Below are 23,069 nucleotides of genomic sequence, written 5' to 3'. Positions count from 1 at the left end.
TTTTTTGAATGTAAGTACTTCCATTTAGCTATTTATATTTTAATATTGTGTTGTCTTATAATATAATTTTTGTGTTTAAAAAATACTAAAAAAATTATATCATTTATATTATATAACTGTTTAAGAAATATTATTTTATATTATTATTATGAGAATATTACTATTTTATATTATAATTTATTTATAATACATCAATAACTATATTTATTAATAATTTGTTTTAACATTCTATAATAAATTTAATAAATTAAAATTAGATTTATATAAAAGCTAAAGACAAGTACTAAGTCACTATGTGGCACTTGTTCTAATATTTATTTAAATATTTGAATTATAATTATATTTAATAATCAATGTCATTTTTTGTAGAGACTAATTATAAATTAATTTAATACACATATTTAGTTTATCAAGATAATTTATATAAAGCATTCTGCTTTTTCCATTAGAACTACGAAGGTTTACAATGCAGGCTAAATAATATAAGATAAGAATATTTGTATTTACCTTTGCATCTCTGCCTCCAGGTCTATTCTGTAATTAAGCATAAATTACAACACAAATGAACAAATAAATAGCATTGAAACTATCATGGAAGCATTGAAACATAGGAGAATACATACCTACTGGATTTTCTTGGCTGATCATTTTAATAATCACAAGTTTCATTAAGAACGTTAATAACCGAGAAATATACTCTTCCCATTTTGACATCTTTTGCTTATATAATCCCTATTGCCAATCCACAACTTCCAAAGCAAACACCTTAAAAATGTATACATTAAATCTCATACCTGGCTAACATATTCTTCCAACGTAATTTTTTTCTGTTTTTTTTGGCTGTCCATAGTGACGATAAGAATTTTATCATCTTTTGCTTATACAGGCCCTACTGTCAACCATAGCTTCCAATGCAATACGTCAAAGAAAATTATCATATCTTGGTTGTCTAGCATCTCTGACAATGCTGTCTTCCATTAGCCGAATTTTTTTAAATTTTTTTTTATTTTTCAAATCATGCTTTATAATCCCTGCAAACTCTCAGTGTGGGCATCTGCAGCTTCCCACGCTCTTGGCTATTCATTTTATATATTTAAAAACAGTCAAACATTGACATCTTATGACACATTTTTTGTAATTTGACATGATATTTGCTCTACAGTAGAACAAATTGAAACCAAGTGCACCAGTGCAAAGTCATAGAAGCCTCTCTAGGTGAAGTCATTGTTTGATTTTTCAACATGCAATATGGAGTTAGGTTTGGGGTATTCCCCACATTATTCCTATTGGGTACATTATTACTTTTATCCATGGTTACAATATTTCAAGTTGCCTTAGGTGCCCCTGAAACTGATCTGGTTCCCAAGTTGCCAGGCCAAACGCAAGATATTAGCTTCAAACAGTATAGTGGGTATATCACCACAGATAATGTAAATGGAAGAGCCTTATTTTATTACTTTGTGGAGGCAGAGAAAAATCCTACATCTAGCCCATTGACCCTATGGTTTAATGGAGGTAAGAACAATTGATTTATTTCTATTTAGATACTTCTATCTGCTTGTTTAATAAGATCAGATGGTCTTGAATTAGTTCAAACATTGCAGGACCGGGATGCTCATCACTTGGTTATGGAGCATTCATGGAACATGGTCCGTTCAAGCTCATGAGTGGAGGTCTTTTGGAGCAAAATAAATACTCTTGGAATAAAGGTAACATTTATTGGATTGTTCAGAAGCTTGGTTATGAGGTTGAAATTCATTAGTCGAAAATTTGAACAATAGGGGATTCCAAGATGGACTTTCACATGGTGGATTCTCATAAGCTAAACTTAAGTTTGGTCTTTTGGCAGTTGCATTGAAAAACATCTCTTTACCTGTTATACAGAATTCTCCTTGCAAGTATCTTGTAGTTGATATATAATTCTTTTCTTGGCAGAATCAAACATGCTGTACGTAGAGAGTCCTGCTGGAGTGGGGTTCTCGTATTCCAATACAACTTCAGACAATAATTCCAATGATACACTATCAGGTATGGTGTGCCGTGTCCCCTGCATTTGATATAAGACTATTATAGTATATGTTTTGAGTGCAAACCTATCAGCATGATAGTACTGGATATAAAAATATGCTTAGAACAGATCACTGGCGTGTATGGTGTTACAGCTCAAGACAATTTGGATTTCCTTGTTCATTGGTTGGAGAAATTTCCCGAACTAAAAGATGTAGACATTTACTTAGCAGGGGAGAGCTATGCAGGTATGCCTCTATCTTTTTTGATTGTATGTATCCAAGCATTTTGAGACTCTGTGGTCTTACTAATCAGGTCTAATGCTTGTAATAAATGAATACATTGTTAGGAGTCTTTCTTTGAGATTAAATGATTCATATATCAATTACCCATCTCTTCGAAGTAGTCATTCACAAGAATCCATCACCCATGAACTTAAATTGTTCACTTGGCACCGATTGCATAAATGACCCATCTGTCATGAGTAGTGCATTGTAAGAACCCATCGTTCATGAGCTTTAATAGTTTTTGAAAAGGTTACACTTGCAGTGTTCTTAGAAAGCTATGAAGCTATAGAATTATCCATCTCATTTGTTTGAATGACACCTACATGTATTCAGAAGAATACCACATGCATAACCTGATGCAATCTCCAATCACTACTAATTAAAATGGATCAGTGAAGGAAACAAAATCAGATAAGAATAAAATCATAAATTAATCTTATGTTATTACTGCAGGACACTACGTACCCCTATTGGCAACCCTTGTGATGGATTACAACAAAAGGCCAAATATCACACTAATAAAGCTAAAAGCAATACTTGTATGTCTGCTCTTGGATAATCATTATAATATTTCTCTTTGAAACAATTTTTTCTCTTAGTATTATGTTAACCATATGCATCCAACTTTATATATAGCCCCTTATGAAGTGACAATCATGGACTCTAAATTGATGTTTGCAGATAGGGAATCCCCTTCTGGATATCGAGATAAGTGTCAACAATGGAGAATACTTGTGGTCACATGGTTTGATATCGGATAGCTCATACTTCATGGATCAAACTGTTTGTAACAACTCAAGATATTTGAATGAAATCCAACATGATAACACGTCACAAGCTTGTACTGATGTGAACAACAATATAACAGCTGATATAGGAGATGCAGTACATATGAGTGACGTCACATTGGGTTCATGCTTATCCAACATTTCATCACAGTCGATACCATCGAGGGATCAGGGGAAGATTCATACCATGGTAAACTCTTTGAACAACCTTTGACTATCCTTTAGACTAAAAGGCAACCTGTTACTCATCTTATTTAATCAATAGGTAAAAAATCTATCAATTCCAAATGCAATTTGCCTTGAAGTGGCTAATAAGAGAAACATATGATGACATAAATAATCTACCTACACCTAACCTAATTAGAATTGGCTTACATTATAGCCATGTCTTTCACAAAATGAGCTATTACATCATTGCATCTTAGTACTGGATAATAGCAAATCATATAACTTTTTAAACAACTAGATATAAATAATAAATATATATAGCATTGCTGTAATCAATAAGTGTATGCAAATATGGTCATCGCCATGACATAGTCCATCACTAATGACAGTATGAAAATATGCATATCAATACTACACAATGTCCATCTTTAACTAGAGAATGGGATAGGGGCATCAATAGGATCAATATCATGATACAATAAGTATTTAAATGTTATTGAATGAACACTTTCCTGAAGTCAATTGGATACCTTGGCTTTCCTCAACTACCAATCAAGAGCTTAAAGTTCCTAATTATGTCACTTGGCCAAAGAGAAACCTAAATCAAACATATAGCCTCAACAATTTGTCTATAGTGATTCTCAATTTGTTTCAGTTTTAAATTTAAAATATAAGTTATATAACTTGGATGCCCATTTGGGTCGATTTTAAGTTTGGGTACAAAGAACCGATTCATATTTATGAAGTCTAGCATGAGTTAAGATTAGAATGTCACATAGTATCATAAAAATATTTAAACACCATAAACTTGTAATCGTAGCATCATCTTGATATATACTCAGGTTCAAAGTCAAAGATTGAAAACATTAAAATGTCAAGTGATAAAACATAACATCAAGTTCAAATATCAAGAGTTCAACTAATGGATTAAAAATTTATTAATATTCTTCTTCTTCATCATCTTCTTATTCTACGTTGGCATCAGCTGCAGCAATAACATTATTGGTGTTAAAATCTTCAAATTCATCAAGTGCAAGTTGAGAAGTGTAAGCCAATATAAGCCTTTAGAATCCACTTTTTAGGGTTGTGGATGTTGTGGTGTTGATGCAAGTTTTATTACACTACAACATACAAAATTAAAAACTCAACATTTCGAAAAGAAATATTAAACATCTAATTGTGGCTACTTACTCAGTGAAATAATGTAATATGCTGGTAAACTCTAGGGGAATGTGATCTGCTAGTAAACTCTAGGGGACTCATGTTGTTTGTCAAGATGGACTTGTGAATGGCTTAGAGTCTACTAGATGGAGCTTAATCGGCGAATTGACCCACCTAGTGCAAGCTTCTAAGGTATATTTCAAGACTTTATAATTAGTATTTTTACCATAATCCCATCAAGTTGATGCAAAATAAAGATTCAATACTAATTGAAGTAAAGTATCATCATTCATCAGCTAACCACACAAGAAAATCCTACAATCCACAAGAAGCTAGTGGCCCGTTCGAGTCATGTACATGAGCATCCATTCATTTGACTAACTACTTGAAGCAACCTCTACTCTACTTTATCTCAACTATTTGAAATGAAAACTACTCTAAATGAGGATGAAGGAAACCTTGCAATAACACAAACTTGATCACAACTATCACCATGCAAAGCACAACAATGATGAGTAGAACAAATTTGGCATTATTCTTGCAACAATTCTCCAACATAAGCTTAACAATGAGAGTAGTCCTTTTATACAGAGCTCAAATACAATGGACAACCAAGTCAAATCAGAATCAATGGCCCTGATTGAATCCTACAAACGCTAATTAGGGTTGTTAATTTATTGACCAATGAGATTCAAGTATCCCAAAACAAACCAATAACAAATTCCGTAAAAGTAGTAACCAATCAAAAGATGCCACAAATGTGGGGCATAAAAAAAACCAGAATCAAATACGGAGACTACTACTCAACGAGAAAAAAGATGTCATATACGGATAATCATTTGACATCTTTTTTCTGGGGCCAAGTTCGCTGGTGGTTCCATGTTTTCCACCCTGGTCCAAACTTGGTGTAGTCTGGTTTGAACCAACCCACAGGTGGACCGGACCAGAATCATGGACCAGTTTGTACCCTTGGCTGGTCCTGGCCCCTAGGGGAACTAGACATCTTAGGTTATTTATGAGTGGTTAATTAATAAGCCAAGACAAGATATGTTTGAACATGGAAAACAAATATTCCCTTTAAAGATCTACTACCACTTCCTGTTATTCTCCCTTGCTTTTCATAACTACAAACGAAAATTGTGATCATATGTATTGCATCGTATTAAAGTGACTCCAATAGATATAGATTCCCATATGTGGAAAATGATTTCGATTTGGAAAATATCAAAATTTTAAAAAAAGTTGTAATATAGTTTTTGCTTGACTCTATTTTTTTCATCTGACTTTGCTTGGCTACTATTTCTCAACAGAGTTTGCAGAAAATAAATGAAATTGATCTCTGCATTGGAGATAAGATATTGACTTACCTGAACAGACAGGAGGTGCAGAATAGACTTCATGCGAATACAACCAATCTGCCTTATAATTGGGATTTATGTGGGGGGTATATCACTTGCATTCCCAGATCTTTTGCTATTCAATTTGTTTTAGTAAGATAATATTATTTCACCTTAAAACTGAATCCATTCATTCAAGGGTACAGTCAAATTTATAAATAGCAGACAGAAAGTTATTGTATTCGTATTTTTTTCCTAGTTTATAAAAGATGGTAATTGATTTTTCAAGACACCTCAAAGTACATTCTGTTCAATGAGAAAACACCTTTGCACCAAATTATGAACAGTTTTTCTTATTTCGCATTACATAATTAATATGTGTACTTACACTATCTACTAAGTTTTATACTCCTTATTAAGAACCAGATTGATTAACATCATCTTAAATATCAGGGCCCTTTCCTACCAAAAAGACAATGTGGTAAATGACATAAGGCCAGTTGTTGCTAAGCTTCTAGAGGAGGGTCTTCCCATTTTTCTATACAGGTGAAATTATACATCAATGCCTGCAATATTCTAGGAATTGTAATATTTGTATTTATTAAAAAAAATTTACTGATTTTCATTTCACAGTGGAGACCAAGATGCAAAGATACCACTTACAGGCACTAGAACCATTGTTAACAATCTGGCTGAGGAATTGAAACTATTTAAACTCCTAAGATACAGCCCATGGTATGATCAAAAACAGGTGAGCTACACCAGCAGTACTTACTTAAAGAACCAAGGAGTAAATCTTCCTTGGTAAATAAATACAAACTATACTCAAAACTTCATTGATTGAATCAGGTTGCAGGATGGACACAAGCATATGGAAGGCCAATAAATGGCAAAAATCACACCATTCTGATGTATGCAACTGTGCGGGGAGCATCACATACTGTTCCATACACTTCTCCATCAGAGGCACTTGCTTTGTTTAGAGCTTTCCTCAAATGGTTACCTTTACCTAACAATTAGAATATCCATGCAAACTTTTGGGAATTAAATAAAATCTTGGAGATGTTGGGTAAATAGTACCTAGATAAGCATGTATTGCACTTATTGAAGGCAATTGAATAAGATGTCATGTACCATTACATACACTTGTAATGGAAAAAAATAATTTTTAAGGCTCAATATTATTTCCATTCCACCTCATGATAATTAGTTAATATAATGTGATCTTTGCAGTTCTGTTCTGCAAGAAAACAATGTTTTCTGGCTGTCTACTGATGTAGGATTATTTTGTCAACTTTTTCGAATGATTAACCCTCCACCTATTTGGTTGTCACATTGGCCTTCATCAACTGAAAGTGGTGTCAATAGGCACATACACATTATTAAAATCTTGGACATCTTATAAGGATTGCTTTTATTTTATAATAAATTATTGTAACATAATTGGTCAACCTATGCCAAAGTGACTCGACGGAAACAAAAGATGTATAAAGTATCGATTCGATCTACATTCAAAGTGGCAACTTAATTGGATGAAATGTACAAAACATGCCAAGTAACTTGATTTTATTTTTAATAGGCTCAAGTCACATCCAAATATTTTATTGCAAAACTTGAACTTGGCAGAGACTCAGCAGCCTAAAACTTTGATTTGGACTTGGAACTCAGCCAAAAAGAAAAACATGACTACTCCTAACAAAAAAGCCAAATACATTTAGAGAACATATAAGTATATTTTAATCAAAGATTTCTTGTTATATGACCCTGAAACTAATAAATTATGCCTTCATTAGACATCCCAGAGAAATTTCTACAGTACCTGGCAGACTCAGCACTAGTCATGTCAATTGCACATTTTTCTGTGTAACTCACATTTTGTAGCTATGACCTCATGTCATTGACAACTGACCTAACCAAATCTATACAGAGACTCCCACAGTGAAGTTGGTACCAATAACTAATTAAATATTTTAGAGTACATCCCTTTTGTAGTCAAAGTTAAATAGTGAAACCTTTACTCCGGCACAGCAACCTCCTGAATTAACAGAGAGCTGTTCTAAAGGAATGTGCTCGGGCAGGGTTTGCATCCTATCTCTAGCCTTCTACAATTGAGAAGTGAATCTGCACTTTGCAAAATCCAAATTTTATTAACTAATCAAAATGATTCTTATTGAAAACCTTCCCCATATATATAGGAATAGCCCAATCATAACAAGCGGTCAGCCTGGAATTAAAATTATAATTCTCCTAAAATGATGTTTTGTGAGATTTGTCATGTGATGGGTCATTCAATAAAGGAGTGTCCATATATTTTGATGACTAGAAGTACACAAGTACTCTTCATGCAAGGGGAGTCCACTCCATCGAAACCACAAAATGTATCATCATGCAATTATGGGAATTAAAAGGAGTGCAAAATCAAAAATCAAATACAGTACAACTCCAAATGACATCCTACCATAGAGTGTCGATAGAGAATAGAAAGATACAAAAGACAATGTAAAATTATTGTGCAAATGGTGTGGACCAAGATTCCATGAAGACACCAACTGCCAGAAGCAAAAGGGCATTAATATGTTAGACATGGAGAAACAAGACAAGGAAGTCTTGGCAATCATGAGAGCATAGACAAAAAAAACAAAATGTACACAGACCCTTGTACAATGAAGGAACAACTCTAAGGAGCCAAAGCAGAACTAGAACAAGTAATGGCAAAGAAACAAATATCCTCCAAAGAACATTTTAGTATGATTAGAGTCAAAGAAGAACATAATTTGGTAGGTGCTACTGACAATTGTACCCATCAAAGTGATATACCTACAAATTGGGTTGCAAGTAAGAGTGGTAATTATCAACACAGCCAGTAATGGCGCACTCAACCAAAACAATGTAAACCATGAGAGAGGAATTGTTGTGAGGCATCATACCATTGCAAATGAGGACCTTTTGCTTGGCAGTAAGATAGTTGTCCCAGGCAATCCTAGTTTAGTGGCAATTTGCAAGTCTCTAAACCTAAGAGATGAGTTTGAGAAACTTTGGCTCACGTGGCAATCAATTCTATTAGGGATATGAGTGAGAGTTGGGCCAAGCTAGTTGTTGGTGAACAGATTTGCCTTCCTTCAAAATACAAAACAATTAACTCTATGCCCTTGCCTTGAAAGCCAAAAGGGTTCACAACTGTTGGGTAAACGTATGGTGATCATTTCCCTCTGAAATTTATGAGGTACAACTCCCTCTCATTAGATTTTCAAGGAATTTGTAATAAAAAATACACACATATGTAGTTTTACCAGGAAGTACGTAAGGTTCTCTCAACATACTCTTGGGTATGGAGGAAAGCTTTTAGAGATTACAATAGAATCTAAGAAAATTAGGAAACACAAAATTCTCCAGTTTTCAAATATTTATAAACAAAACTTTAGACATAACCAAACTCAATCAAAAATACCAACAATCTGGAATAAATAATAACACTATCATAGAACAAATGATATACTAATCCACAAAGTGATCACCATATCAAATTTTAAATACAAGGTTTTAAACTGCACTATGTATTATAAAAATATATATGTATCACAGAGCCCAAAGTCTCAACAAACACTCAGATCATGAAATCTTTCCTTCCAATTTCCATACAAAAAGAAAATAATTCTATCTCAGCCAAATCTAACCTACTCTCTCCTATAGCACAAAGTTTGCAGCGATGAAGTCCCTTCTTCCTCCAAATTTCTCCCACTAAATAGACTTCTCAAGAGCTTCATTCATTTTCATAACTGAATCTTGGAAATGATTATTAATTAAATCTCCTTTCCTTTGATCATTATTCAGAGTCACTTTCCTTAATATTTTATGGATATCATTTTATAATGTTTATAAGAAGACCTGGACATGTGGCATTTGTTGGTGATGATGCGTTGTCATCATTTTATGACTGTCATTGATAATTTTGATATTGCTCCATTCAGGCATACATAACTTTTGATCCGTAAAGAATCTAGCCAAACAATTTGAAGCGGATTCAGAGAATTAAGTTTCCAAAGACATGCCCAAAAATTAGCATGATCCAAAGGTAGGATTAGGAGATATGGCCCCCACACTAAGACTGATTTTTCAATCATCCTTAGTGGCTGTCACTGACAATTTTGATAGTTCGCGCCAACACTCATAACATTTAATTCATAACTGATCTAACAAAACTGTTTGGAGAGGATTTAGAAATCTAGGATTTCTAAAACATATCCAAAAATCAGCACAATCCAATGGTTAGATTAAAATTTATGACCCCCGCCCCATTTTTCAGCTTTTAGAAAATTTGTTGCTGTTGTTAGAACTGAAATATTTGAACTTGCGAACCTGAACCTGTTCATTTGAACCTTTTAAACTTGAACCCGTGAACCTAAACTTTTGACCATGATGATTCTAAACTACATTCATGGTTTGGGGGCCTTGAGTGACCTTAGGATTTCAAATCTGAAACTGAATCTGCAATTCTAAACCAATGAACATTAACTTTTGACTAATGAACATTGAACCTTGAACTGCTCAACCTCTGCACTAAACCTGATTGTATTTGAACTTGTGCTTGTGAACCATATTATCCTCTATGAACCAGTTTGAACTGATTTTAACTATGTTGAATTCACATACACTTGCATCAATCAATTTTCACTTTGTACATTTCCATCAGACCTGCATGAACAAACTGAACCACTTCGAACTTAGTTCAAAGAGGTTCAAGACCCGAGGTGAACTAAAATATAAAGCTCAAGCAAGTATTAAGATGGGGGAAACTCACATTTTTAAAATTTCGAAATGGAGGTCTATATAGGCACTAACATGGGCTCTTACTGTGGGACTATTTTTGGCACAAAAGCAGAGAACTCCAGTAGTCTCTTGGTCAAGGACAAGTTCCTTATCCGTTTGGCAATAGAGTCAACAAGAAAGGAACACAAGGACCTTCTTGCACAATGGGAGGAGGGAAGCAAGGAAAAACAAACTAGCCAAAACAAGCCAAAACAAAGAAGACTAATCTAGGCACACCAAAATCTTGCAAAGCAAGAACATACTTACAAACATATACATAGGTAGGAAACCTCCACCACGAAAACTAGAAGCAAGAAACACTCACATAAATCTATCCACTGACTGAGAGAAGTAGGAGCCTTTTCTGAGCAGCAGATTTTACCTTAGTGCAGTATCTCAAAAATAGAGCTCTCTAACAACTTCTTCAGTGTTGAATATGAAGTTGATTGTTTGTAGGAACTTTATCAGCCAAACATCATGCCCAAATAGCCCAGATTCATTGTAAACATCAATTTTTTCATGAGCCTTTTGCATGAAACTTTCCAAATCATTATACACTTTTTGCTGAGAAAATGAGTATTCGAACATTTCCAAAGTACACACTACATTATTGTTGTCATCCTTTGTTACCTCATCATCTTTTAAAGGAATTACAACATTTAGATCATCATTATAACAAGAATACACCTCCTCTAGCATTGGTTCAATATTAACTGAAATAAATTCTTCATGTTTTGCTGTAATTAAATCTGAAAAATCTTTGTCTAAGATCAATGCATTAGCCAAGACAATACCTGAATCTTTCCCTCTCAGATCTTCTTGTCCAGTGGATGTCAAAAACTTTTCAATGGCCTTTTTCTCATAAAAGGGAGTACCATCAGAGCCAGTTTTTGATTGTTGGGGCTGTAGTATGTTAATAATATGATTATCATCCATCTCTAATTTTATCTTGAATGCTCTTTCACCCTCTAAACTCGTGGACTCTTTATCAATCTTTCTCACCAATGCTTGGTCTTTGAGAGGCTGCAATGTTTCCTGTATAACACCATTTGGTGGGATTGCATTAGAAGTCTTAGATATAAAAGATTCATTTGATTTCCCACCACAGTAGGTTATCGAATCAGCCGATTGTGAGGCATTTTCATCATCATATTCAATATGTAAATGATAAGCTCCTACAATGTTAGGAGAACTATCTTCAAACATAGAAGGTATTTGGAAATCTTCATCATTAAAAACCATTAAATTTTGATGATGTCAAGAAATGGGGAAAGAGGACTTTTCTTCTTTCATTATATGGCTATGAAGATAGGTTTCAGATTGTAATGCCTTTATATGGCTTGTACGATTACATTTCATTCTACATAATACCATAGCATCATCTATTTTAATTGCTTCTTTTTTAGCATCTCTTAGATTTTGCACCTTCTGATACTTTAACTGGAATTTAATTTCAGTTTTCATTGCAGCGACAAATATGCATAACTGATTATTTTCAGTTGTTTGGCAGGCTATAGGAGTTTTTCCAACACGTCTATTGAATCTATCAATAAAGTCTCTTATAGATTCATCCTCATTTATTTGGATTTGCAAGAAATTTAATAACATCTTACCAACATCAACTGCGGACTTGAATCTTTCTATAAACTTCACCTTCAAATCATCCCAACAAGTGATACAACCATCCTGCAAGTTTTGAAACCAATCAGCAATATTTTCAATGAGGCTCCCAGCAAACAATCTGATGAAGACATCCTCCTCTTGCACACCAAGAATTCCGCAGGCAACTGTAATTGCTCTAATGTGGTCATCTGGATCACATGTTTTATCTCCATTAAAATCAGGAATAGTTTCTCTTGACTTCTTGGGCAAAGATGAGTATTGAGACAAAGCGATGGGCCCAATACAAGCTCCCTGTGGCTGTGTTGTAATAGTAGCCATAATATACAATGAAGCCCTTTAATCAAAGATTGTACAAAATAAAATATAGAGTCGCCTACTTTGCATGAATAAAATTTTAACTGAGGATATCTAATCTTGCACTGAGAATAAATAATAACAATATCATAGAACAATTGTTATACTAATCCACAAGGTGATCACCGTATCAAAGTTCAAACACAAGGTTTTAAACTGTACCATGTAATGATAAAAATATGTATGTATTACAGAGCCCAAAGTCTCAACAAACATTCAAATCATCAAATCTTTCCTTCCAATTTCCATACAAAAAGAAAACAATTCTATCTCAGCCAAATCTAACCTACTCTCTCCTGTAGCACAAAGTTTGTAGCAAAGAAGTCCCTTCTTCTTCCAAGTTTCTCCCACTAAATAGACTTCTCAAGAGCTTCATTTAGTTTCATAACTAAATCTTGGAAATGATTATTAATTAAATCTCCTTTCCTTTGATTATTATTCACAGTCACTTTCCTTAATATTTTATGGATATCATTTTATAATGTTTATAAGAAGACCTGGACATGTGGCATTTGTTGGTGATGATGTGTTGTCATCATTTTATGACTATCATTGACAGTTTTGATATTGCTCCATCAGACATATGTAACTTTTGATCCCTAAAGAATTTGGCAAAACGGTTTGAAACAGATTCAGAGAATTAAGTTTCCAAAAACATGCCAAAAAATTAGCATGATCCAAAGGTAGGATTAGGAGATATGGCCTTGTTGATGCAAGTTTTGTATCACTTACATAACATATTAGCAATTGAACATTTAATACAGAGTATCAAGCATACAATTCCTCTCTTGAAAAGTTATTGCTCATGGGATATGAGAATAACTCCAATGTTCCTTACTCTTGTGGATACTCGCTCAATTTTATCAATGTGATTTGCTACTAATCACGTAGGCGGCCTTACGCTATTCATTCAAGGATGACTTGGACTTTGGTGGGATGAAGGCGATGGTGGTTCGGTTTGTGAAATGTGCAGGTGGCAGATAATGTTGATGGTGGTGGAGATGAAGGATGTGTCTGCCAGTGATGATGTTGATGGAAAAGTGATGGTTGTGGAAGGTGAATGGATGTGTTCCGATGCTTGAGTTACCTTTCTAACTTCTCTCTCTCTACTTCGACTACCTAGCTACTCACTATTCTACTCCTACTCCTACTACTCCTATGAATGGAAGGTTAGCAAATGGATGGGGATCGAACTTAATGAGAGTTGACCAGCAGCCTCACTTCTACAGGTGCAATGATTCAAAGGAATAATAAACTAGTTTACCACACAAAGCTTCCCAACCAACCGCTAGGATGGTAGTGGTCTAGTATTGATCCCTATCAAACATTTACCAATGCTACCATACAACTATCCATCTACTTCACTCCTACTTAGCAACTTGAAATGAGAACAACTTGAAAGGAAATCTAACTATGTGGAAGTAGAAAACATGCAATAACACCCAATGTTCTTAATCAACATGCAAATCGCAACAATGAAAAAGAGAGCAATTTTAATATTATTTTCGCAACAATTTTTCCAACACTTTACAAATGAGAGCAAATGGCCTTATATAGGGGCCAAAAATACAACGGACAGTGGAGATCAAAACAAGATCAACGATCTAGATTGGATCCTCAAAACCCTAATTAGGGTTACCACCCCATCGGCCAATGAGAAGCTGCCACCTCATTAATAGACCAATGAAAAAAGTGCAAAAAGTGGCAACCAATGAGAAGGCACCAAACTGGTGGCCAATCAGAAATAGACACTTTTCCTATTCTAGAAGAAAGGGAAATTGCCACTTGGGCTTACATCAAATGATCTTCTAATATAAATCTTTCCTTTTCTTTCATTTTCTTAGCTAAGACAATGAACTTAGCTAGCCTTTTGTTAACTTCTTCCATAGGAGGACAAGGTGTGTGATTCGCCCTGAGTTCTGCTGACTTCGCCACACTGCTCGTTACTTGTAGTATCCTTTCGTGATCCTTCTCATATTCCGTTGCAAATGCGGTCAAAGCACTGAGAGAGGAAAGGGTCCCCAAATGCTTCTTCTTGATAGCAACCTTTCCCAACTCATCCAACCTCGATCCAAAATCTATCTCATTGATATCCTCTTCTCTGATATCCTCAAAATCAAGTGCCACCCCAATGTCGCTCATCATGGTTGAAATAGAAGTGTCGACGCTTAGGTTGTGATGTGCAACTGCCTTTTGTATATCCTTTTATGGTGTCGCCATTGGTATCGGTTATTCGCCTCATTTTCAAGAAGAAGGGTGTTTTGGGCATCATATCCTTTTTGTCTTTCTTAGTTTTTGTCCGCTTGGGATCCTTACTTGCACTAACATCCTCCATGCTCGTCACGCTATTACGAGATGGTAGAGTGGTGGACCAGAAGGTAAGTAGAACCAAGGGAAGCAATCCTTAGACTAGAATGAAAGAGAGAAATCCGCTTAAAGACCCCTTTCAACTCTAAATGATTTGAAATTACCTTTACCAATAGCCAAGGGGGATTGTCCTTCCTTTAGTCTGTCTTTCATCCGTATCATGTCCACTGCATCAATATTGGTGTCGGTTATTCTCTTCATTTTTGAGAAGAAGGGTGTTTTGGGCATCATATCCTCTTTGTCTTTCTTAGTGTTTGTCTGCTTGGGATTCTTACTTGCACTAACATCCTCCATACTTGTCACCCTATTACAGGATGGTAGAGTGGTGGACTAGAAGGCAAGTAGAACCAAGGGAAGCAATCCTTACACTAGAACGAAAGAAGGATGTCAACTTGAGGACCCCTTGCAACTCTAAATGATGAAAATTCACCTTAACCAATAATCGTACAACGACTTTTCAGAATTAGGACTAGACTTCAAGAACTTCAAATCCACTTGCATGTAATTCACCTCCAAATAAAATTACCCAACCTAGGGCAAAAATCGCAGCTTCTTGCAAAAATCAGAATTTTATCTCCCACAAAATTCGGCTTCCACAAATTTTGACCTTCCACAAATTTTGGCCTTCCACAAAATTAGCCTTCCACAAATTTCGCCAAGCAAGAAGAGTGCAGATCTGCTCTTGCAAAATCCCCAATACCTTGAAAAGGAGAAGTGAGGACGAAATGGGAGAGAGGCCTCCTCTTATACCCAACTCTCTTACTCCTTCCAAGCTAGTCGACTTGGACCCTGGGAGCAAGAAAAACAAAAAATTAATGCAAAATTATGACTCACAATTAAATACTTAGCTAAATATTAATTTTGCCAAAATGAAAATTGCTGATTAGTTCTAAATTGCAAAAAGAAATTAAATGGTGCCTTGGAGATGTTAAATATTTCCATTTAATGAGGATTTAGTAATTAATACGTCATTAAAATTGGATTTTGGATAACCAAAAGCCATTTTTCAATATTAAATTACCAATTTCATTGAAGGCAAAAGTTTTTCAAGGCAATTTTAATCTATTAAAGCCAATTTTTTGCAATTTTTTTTCCAAATCAATTTCTCTATGCCAATTAGAATTTTTTTTGACAAAAATAAAATAAAATTACTTCTAAAGCGAAAAATCGATTTTTGGAATTTAGCCTCATTTCAGCAAAATTAAAATTTTCACCAAAGAAAAATTTGAGATTTTCCAAAACTTAAGTCTAACAAAATTTTCCTTTTGAAAGATTATTCAAATTTACACAAATTATATCCGGATTTTCAAAAGAAAATGTTTAAGTACAAATTTACAATTTTATCCTGCCAAATATTGCTCTTTAAAAAATTTTCCGACCTAAGGATGAAATTGGTGGCTCTAGAAAATCAAGCGAAGCTGGGTGAAAATAAGCTAAGTCTCTCCCACTGGCCTGAAGGTGTCCAAGACTCAAAATCTCAAAAAATCAAAATTGTTGGACAATCCAAAAATTTGACGAGGCGAAAAAAAAGGGGGGGTCCCCAAAATTTTGGGGCGATGGTGTGAAAACCTCACAACATCTAGCATCAACCTAAACAAATGTTCTTGAACATTTCAAAAAATAAGTAACTTAGAACAAAAATCTTAGGATGGCCTATCTGAAAATCTACTTAAGGGTGAGCACTCAACAAGGGAAAGAACTCTCAAGTTGAAACTAAGCACTTTGATCATAAGTTACTCACATGTGTGCAAATGATTTATTCCCCACTCGACAAGAACTCGATAATCTCTTAGATCCATTAAACTTAGCTATTATAATATCCTTACTTCAAAAGCAACCTGGATAGAGCCCCGCTGCCAGTCAAGCATCTATAGCCCCGACGGAGTTATCACTGTGGCATCACAATCATGGTTCTACCTTTAGTGATTATCTTTATAGCACCGGTAGAGATGATTGCACACCCTTGAACCAAATTTCAACTTTATTTTCACTTTGATACTGCTTTTTCTCCTTTTTCATGATATTTTCTCTTTTTTCTTTGGTTTGCAAGCAATGATGCTTGCGGAGGGTTTGGAAGACCACAGTGGCGCTGAAGTAGGTGTATGATTTTTACTAAGTCAATTTCACTTCAAAATACCAAGAACTCAAAGCAATTAAGTGTAAGTAGAACGTTGTAACCATGTCAAAGATAACTTAGGAACCTTTATCGGGTCTAACCCAAATCTAGTACAAGTCCTATCATAGACCAACGATTAAACACATCCTTTAATCTTTGAACCTTGTTAAATGTATTTGAGAAATGAACAAGGAAAACTCTGTTTTGTCACCAAAAATGTAAAATCTACACACCTCACCCATGAGTGATAACATGGACCCCCTTTGCACTTGCAAAGACCCAAAACCAAAATTGCTAACTAAGGGAAGCTAAAAGATTTCAAGTCAAACGATTTGATGCAAATCAAACTCGAGCTCCCTCACGACACCTAAACTAAACAACTGAAAGAAAACTATTTTAACCAACTCTAAACTAAACAACCAAAAGAAAACTACTCTAAAGAACTGAAAAGAAAACAACTCTAAAGAACTGAAAGGGAAACTTTAATCTACCCAACTGAAAGGAAACTTAAACTACTCTCCCAAACCAAATGGTCCAAGACAAACCTACCCTAACTATGTACAAGACTCTAAAGGGAAAACACTAACTGATCTAATATATACATTGGATCTAACATGGTTTCTCAAGATGTTCAAAAGTAACAAGGTTTGGGTGCTAGTTCTCAATCATGCAAACTCATCCTTGTACTCTGAAAAAAATTTGGTCACCTCAAACTCAAAACTCTAGAAAATTAATACGCAAGATCAACAATTGAGGCAACTCATAGGGTCCATGATTAATCCAAATACAAGTTGTTTCTCTAGAATTTTCATAATCAAAATAAAAACTTTCAAACCTTTCATCTTTAAGAGCAGGGAAAGAAACAACCTGGCATGACTCAAATTCAAATGGAACCTGCAAATTCTTCATGGCCTTAGGAAATCAAAGTTGGTGGTGAACCATCCCAATAGCATCAACACCGAACTCATTGGTAGTCCAGGTAGGATCAATCTTGGAATCAAGCTCATGAAATATCGACTTTGGGGGCTTGTCCCTATGAACAATAAATCATGAATCCTTGTGAATCTCCTCAAGTGTATCCTCAAAAATCAAGGATTGTTTGATATTCTCCCCATCAAACACCTCTCCAAGTTGCTCGAACACAATATCCAACTGTAGCATCACCCCAAACTGTTCTTTATTTTCCTTTTCCATGGGAGCAACTTGATCACCACTCAACAATCCTTGCATATCCTCGTCAATAGGAGCCTCATCATCTAGCATGTAATTTTCCTTTGAACTCTTCTCAGGAACATCTTGCCATTCTTCATGTAGACTCTCATCAAACATAGCACCTTCAAGACTGATAGAAGAACCATCATACATCTTTGTGAGTCGCTCATCAACTTCCATTTCAAGTGGCAAAAGTTTTTGGGGTCGAAGTTGATGGTGAATCATGCCACCTGCAACAACTTGATCACCTTGAAAGGCTTTGGTCGATGACTCCTTTTGTATTTCTTCTCTAGGATCTTCAAGCATCCCCCCAAAGAATGTAGTGGAGATAGCGCCTTGCATTGGTTTATCAATATTTTCCTCATACTTGAACTCTCTTGTGATATCTTGTAATTCCTTGTTCAACTTTCCCACTTGATTATCTTCCTCTTTAAGGATATTTGAAACTTCTTGCAACCCATCCTCAAGAGCCACCCCTTGAATTATGCATGAAGGCTCACCAAAGATTTCCTCTTCATCCACCTTTCGATGTTCCATTTGTAGTTCTTCGTGTGTCATCACATGTTGACCTTTACCTACCATCTTTTCTCTCTTTGGGATAAATTCAATTGTTTCCTTGATTTTCTTATCAACCTCTCAACCTCCTAATATAATGTGTGAAGGTTCATCCATTCAGTTATCTTGAATATCAGAATCAACCATATCCTCTTGATAAATCTTATCTTCTTCATTCTTTGGTGTCCAACGTGAAAGCTGAAAGAAATTCTTACCACCCCCTACTGATATTTCCTCATACCAACCCAATTGAAACTTGACCAAGTCAATGGTGTCTTGGCAAGATGGGCAAGTAGAGTCTGAATATATGAGACTATGTGCAAGGCACCAATAATGTTTTCCACATATGTTTTTTGGTTCCCTATTGATATTGTCTTTGAAAACAAGAAAATCTTCCTCCGAATTGACAAAGACTGCAGGCTCATGTATTTGTGAAAAAGAAAATTTTCCTCTTAACGCCATATCCACTCTTAAGAGAAACACCAAACAATCCATCTCCCCATGATCCGTAGTATCATGTATCCTACATTTCCTTGGTGCTGCAAGTTGAGAAAAATTCAATGGAGATAACCTCAAATCCTTAATTAGGGTTGCCACCCCATTAGCCAATGAGAAGCTACCACCTCATCAATGGAGCAATGAAAAAAGTGCAAAAAGTGGCAACTAATGAGAAGACACCAAAATGGTGGCCAATTAGAAATAGACACTTGTCCTTTTCTAGAAGAAAGGGAAATTGCCACTTGGGCTTACATCAAATGATCTTCTAATATAAATCTTTCCTTTTTTTTCATTTTCTTAGCTAAGGCAATGAACTTAGCTAGCCTTTCATTAACTTCTTCCATAGGAGGACAGGGTGTGTGCTTTGCCCTGAGTTCTGCTGACTTCGCCATGCTGCCCGTTGTTTGTAGTATCCTTTCGTGATCCTTTTCATATTCCTTCGCAAATCTGATAAAAGCATTGAGAGAGGAAAGGGCGCCCAAATGCTTCTTCTTGATAGCAACCTTTCCCAACTCATCCAACCTCGATCCAAAATCTGTCTCGTTGACATCCTCTTCTCTAATAGCCTCAAAATCAAGTGCCACCCCAATGTCGCTCATCATGGTTGAAATATAAGTGTCCACGCTTGGGCTGTGATATGCAATTGCCTTTTGTATATCCTTTTATGGTGCCGCCATTGGTATCGGTTATTCGCCTCATTTTCAAGAAGACGGGTGTTTTGGGCATCAAATCCTTTTTGTCTTTCTTAGTGTTTGTCTGTTTGGGATTCTTACTTGCACTAACATCCTCCATGCTCGTTGCCCTATTACGGGATGGTAGAGTGGTGGACCTAAAGGCAAGTAGAACCAATGGAAGCAATCCTTAGACTAGAACGAAAGAGAGAAATCCACTTAAGGACCCCTTTCCACTCTAAATGATTTGAAATTACCTTTACCAATAGCACAGGGGGATTGTCCTTCCTTTAGTCTATCCTTCATCTGTATCATGTCCACTGCATCGATATTGGTGTCGGTTATTCTCTTCATTTTCGAGAAGGGTGTTTTGGGCATCATATCCTCTTTGTCTTTCTTAGTGTTTGTTTGCTTGGGATTCTTACTTGCACTAACATCCTCCATACTCGTCGCCCTATTACGAGATGGTAGAGTGGTGGACTAGAAGACAAGTAGAACCAAGGGAAGCAATCCTTAGACTAGAACGAAAGAAAGATGTCAGCTTAAGGACCCCTTGCAACTCTAAATGATGAAAATTCACCTTAACCAATAATCGTACAGTGACTTTTCGGAATTAGGACTAGACCTCAAGAACTTCAAATCCACTTGCGTGTAATTCACCTCCAAATAAAATTACCCAACCTAGGGCAAAAATTGCAACTTCTTGCAAAAATCAAAATTTTATCTTCCATAAAATTCAACTCTCACAAAATTCACCTTCCACAAAATTTGACTCCCACAAAATTCAGCTTCCACAAATTTTGGCCTTCCACAAAATTCGCCTTCCACAAATTTCGCCAACCAAGAAGAGTGCAGATCTACTCTTGCAAAATCCCCAACACCTTGAGAAGGAGAAGTGAGAAGTGAGGAGGAAATGGGAGAGAGGCCTCCTCTTATACCCAACTCTCTTACTCCTTCAAAGCTAGCCGACTTGGACCCTAGGAGCAAGAAAAACAAAAAATTAATGCAAAATTATGACCCACAATTAAATACTTAGCTAAATATTAATTTTGCCAAAATGAAAATTGCTAATTAGTTCTAAATTGCAAAAAGAATTGTAATGGTGCCTTGAAGATGTTAAATATTTCCATTTAATGAGGATTTAGTAATTAATACGTCATTAAAATTGGATTTTGGCTAACCAAAAGCCATTTTTTAATATTAAATTACCAATTTCATTAAAGGCAAAAGTTTTTCAAGGCAATTTTAATCTATTAAAGCCAAGTTTTTGCAATTTTTTTTCCAAATCAATTTTGCTATGCCAATTAGAATTTTTTTTGACAAAAATAAAATAAAATTGCTTCTAGAGCCAAAAATCGATTTTTGCAGTTTAGCCTCATTTCAACAAAATTAAAATTTTCACCAAAGAAAAATTTAAGATTTTCCAAAACTGAAGTCTAACAAAATTTTCCTTTTGAAAGATTATTCAAATTTACACAATTATATCCAGATTTTCAAAAGAAAACGTCTAAGTACAAATTTACAATTTTATCCTGCCAAATATTGCTCTTTAAAATTTTGTCCGGCCTAAGGATGAAATTGGTGGCTTTGGAAAATCAAGCGGAGCCAGGTGAAAATAAACTAAGTCTCTCCCACTGGCCTGAAGGTGTCCAAGGCTCAAAATCTCAAAAAATCAAAATTGTTGGACAATCCAAATATTTGCCGAGGTGATAAAAAAAAAGTGGGGTCCCCAAAATTTTGGGGCGATGGTGTGAAAACCTCACAACAGGCCCTCGCACTAAGACTGATTTTTCTATCATCCTTTGTGGCTGTCACTAACAATTTTGAGAGTTTACGCCAACACTCATAACATTTAATTTGTAATTGATCTGACAAAACCGTTTGGAAAGGATTTAGAAGTCTAGGATTTCTAAAACATATCCAAAAATACGCGCAATCCAACGGTTAGATTAAAATTTATGACCCCACCCCATTTTTCAGCTTTTAGAAAATCTGTTGCTGTTGTTAGAACTGAAATATTTGAAATTGCAAACCTGAACCTGTTCATTTTGAACCTTTTAAATTTGAACCTGTGAATCTAAACTTTTGACCATGATGATTCTAAACTACATTCATGGTTTGTGGGCCTTGAGTCACCTTAAGATTTCATATTTGAAACTGAATCTGCAATTCTAAACCAATGAACATAAACTTTTGACTCTTTAACCTTGAACTACTCAACCTCTGCACTGAACTCGGCTGTATTTGAACTCGTGCTTGTGAACTATATGATCCCTTTTTTTAACTGATTTTAACTATGTTGAATTCACATACACTTGCATCAATCATTTTTCACTTTGTACATTTTCATCGAACCTGCATGATCAAATTGAACCACTTCGAACTTAGTTAAAAGAGGTTCAAGACCTGAGGTGAACTAAAATATAAAGCTCAAGAAAGTATTAAGATGGTGAAGACTCAAAATTTAAAATTTCAAAATGGGGGTCTATATAGGCACTAACACTGGTCAAGGATGTGGAGTTGAAATCAACAAATTTATGATGAAATGAATTAAGAAAAGTGTGAAAGCATGAAGTGAAGATGCAAAGCGAAAATAAATGAAGTTTTAAGTTAAAAAAATAGTGATACAAGTGTGCTGATTACTAAAATTTAAGGCTAATTTTTTTTTTAGGATCCTCTAAAATATATAATTTCTGTTATAACTCCTAGAGATTTGAACCCACTCAAAAATCCTAATAGTATATACTATATACATGAAATATAACTTAAAGTATAATAAAGGATGCTATATTTTTTGTTTTTCCTTGCCACTTGACGCTATCACTTCCAACCATCTTGGACAAGGAGGTGGCATATTCTTCTCCCCTCTTGTCCACTCTTGGATGAAGATCCCAATATTTCTGCCTTCATATTGACATAAAATCCTCATTCCATAGGTACGATCGAGTTGAAGATAAATTTGAATGAAAGGATGAGATAAAATAACAAGCAAAATCTTCAACTCCACACTTTGGTAATATGGAGTCAACATGGAGGTTGGCAGATTCGGCCACTCTCATGTCCAAGGTTGGACATGGAGAGAGTGGATTCTGCCCCTCATGTCCATACTTGTGGGCAAC

At 35.3% G+C, this 23,069-nt stretch overlaps 1 protein-coding gene across 1 annotated transcript; it reads left to right on the top strand.

Annotated features, from left to right (window-relative positions):
• The first annotated feature begins 1,624 nt into the window (after positions 1 to 1,624).
• On the top strand, positions 1,625 to 6,768 carry LOC149544851 (serine carboxypeptidase-like 46). The gene is made up of 9 exons (XM_089796014.1): positions 1,625 to 1,709; positions 1,936 to 2,028; positions 2,163 to 2,255; positions 2,748 to 2,833; positions 2,976 to 3,272; positions 5,722 to 5,855; positions 6,202 to 6,294; positions 6,382 to 6,499; positions 6,598 to 6,768. Exons 1-9 carry the CDS (start codon positions 1,640 to 1,642, stop codon positions 6,766 to 6,768), a joined length of 1,155 nt encoding a protein of 384 aa, XP_089652140.1. The 5' UTR covers positions 1,625 to 1,639.
• The last annotated feature ends 16,301 nt before the right edge of the window (positions 6,769 to 23,069 follow it).

Source organism: Cupressus sempervirens, chromosome 8 (genome assembly GCF_028749045.1).
Source record: "Cupressus sempervirens isolate cs-2001-9-10 chromosome 8, ASM2874904v1, whole genome shotgun sequence".
NCBI classification, from domain to species: domain Eukaryota; kingdom Viridiplantae; phylum Streptophyta; class Pinopsida; order Cupressales; family Cupressaceae; genus Cupressus; species Cupressus sempervirens.
This window is presented reverse-complemented; position numbering and strand designations above follow the sequence as displayed.

What these genes read in the sequence shown, in the direction of transcription:
- LOC149544851 (XM_089796014.1), top strand. Translation starts at nt 1,640, where the DNA reads ATGGAACATGGTCCGTTCAAGCTCATGAGTGGAGGTCTTTTGGAGCAA. An exon ending in CTTCCCATTTTTCTATACAG is followed by an intron (nt 6,295 to 6,381) that starts GTGAAATTATAC and finishes TTCATTTCACAG; the next exon opens with TGGAGACCAAGATGCAAAGA. An exon ending in CATGGTATGATCAAAAACAG is followed by an intron (nt 6,500 to 6,597) that starts GTGAGCTACACC and finishes TGATTGAATCAG; the next exon opens with GTTGCAGGATGGACACAAGC.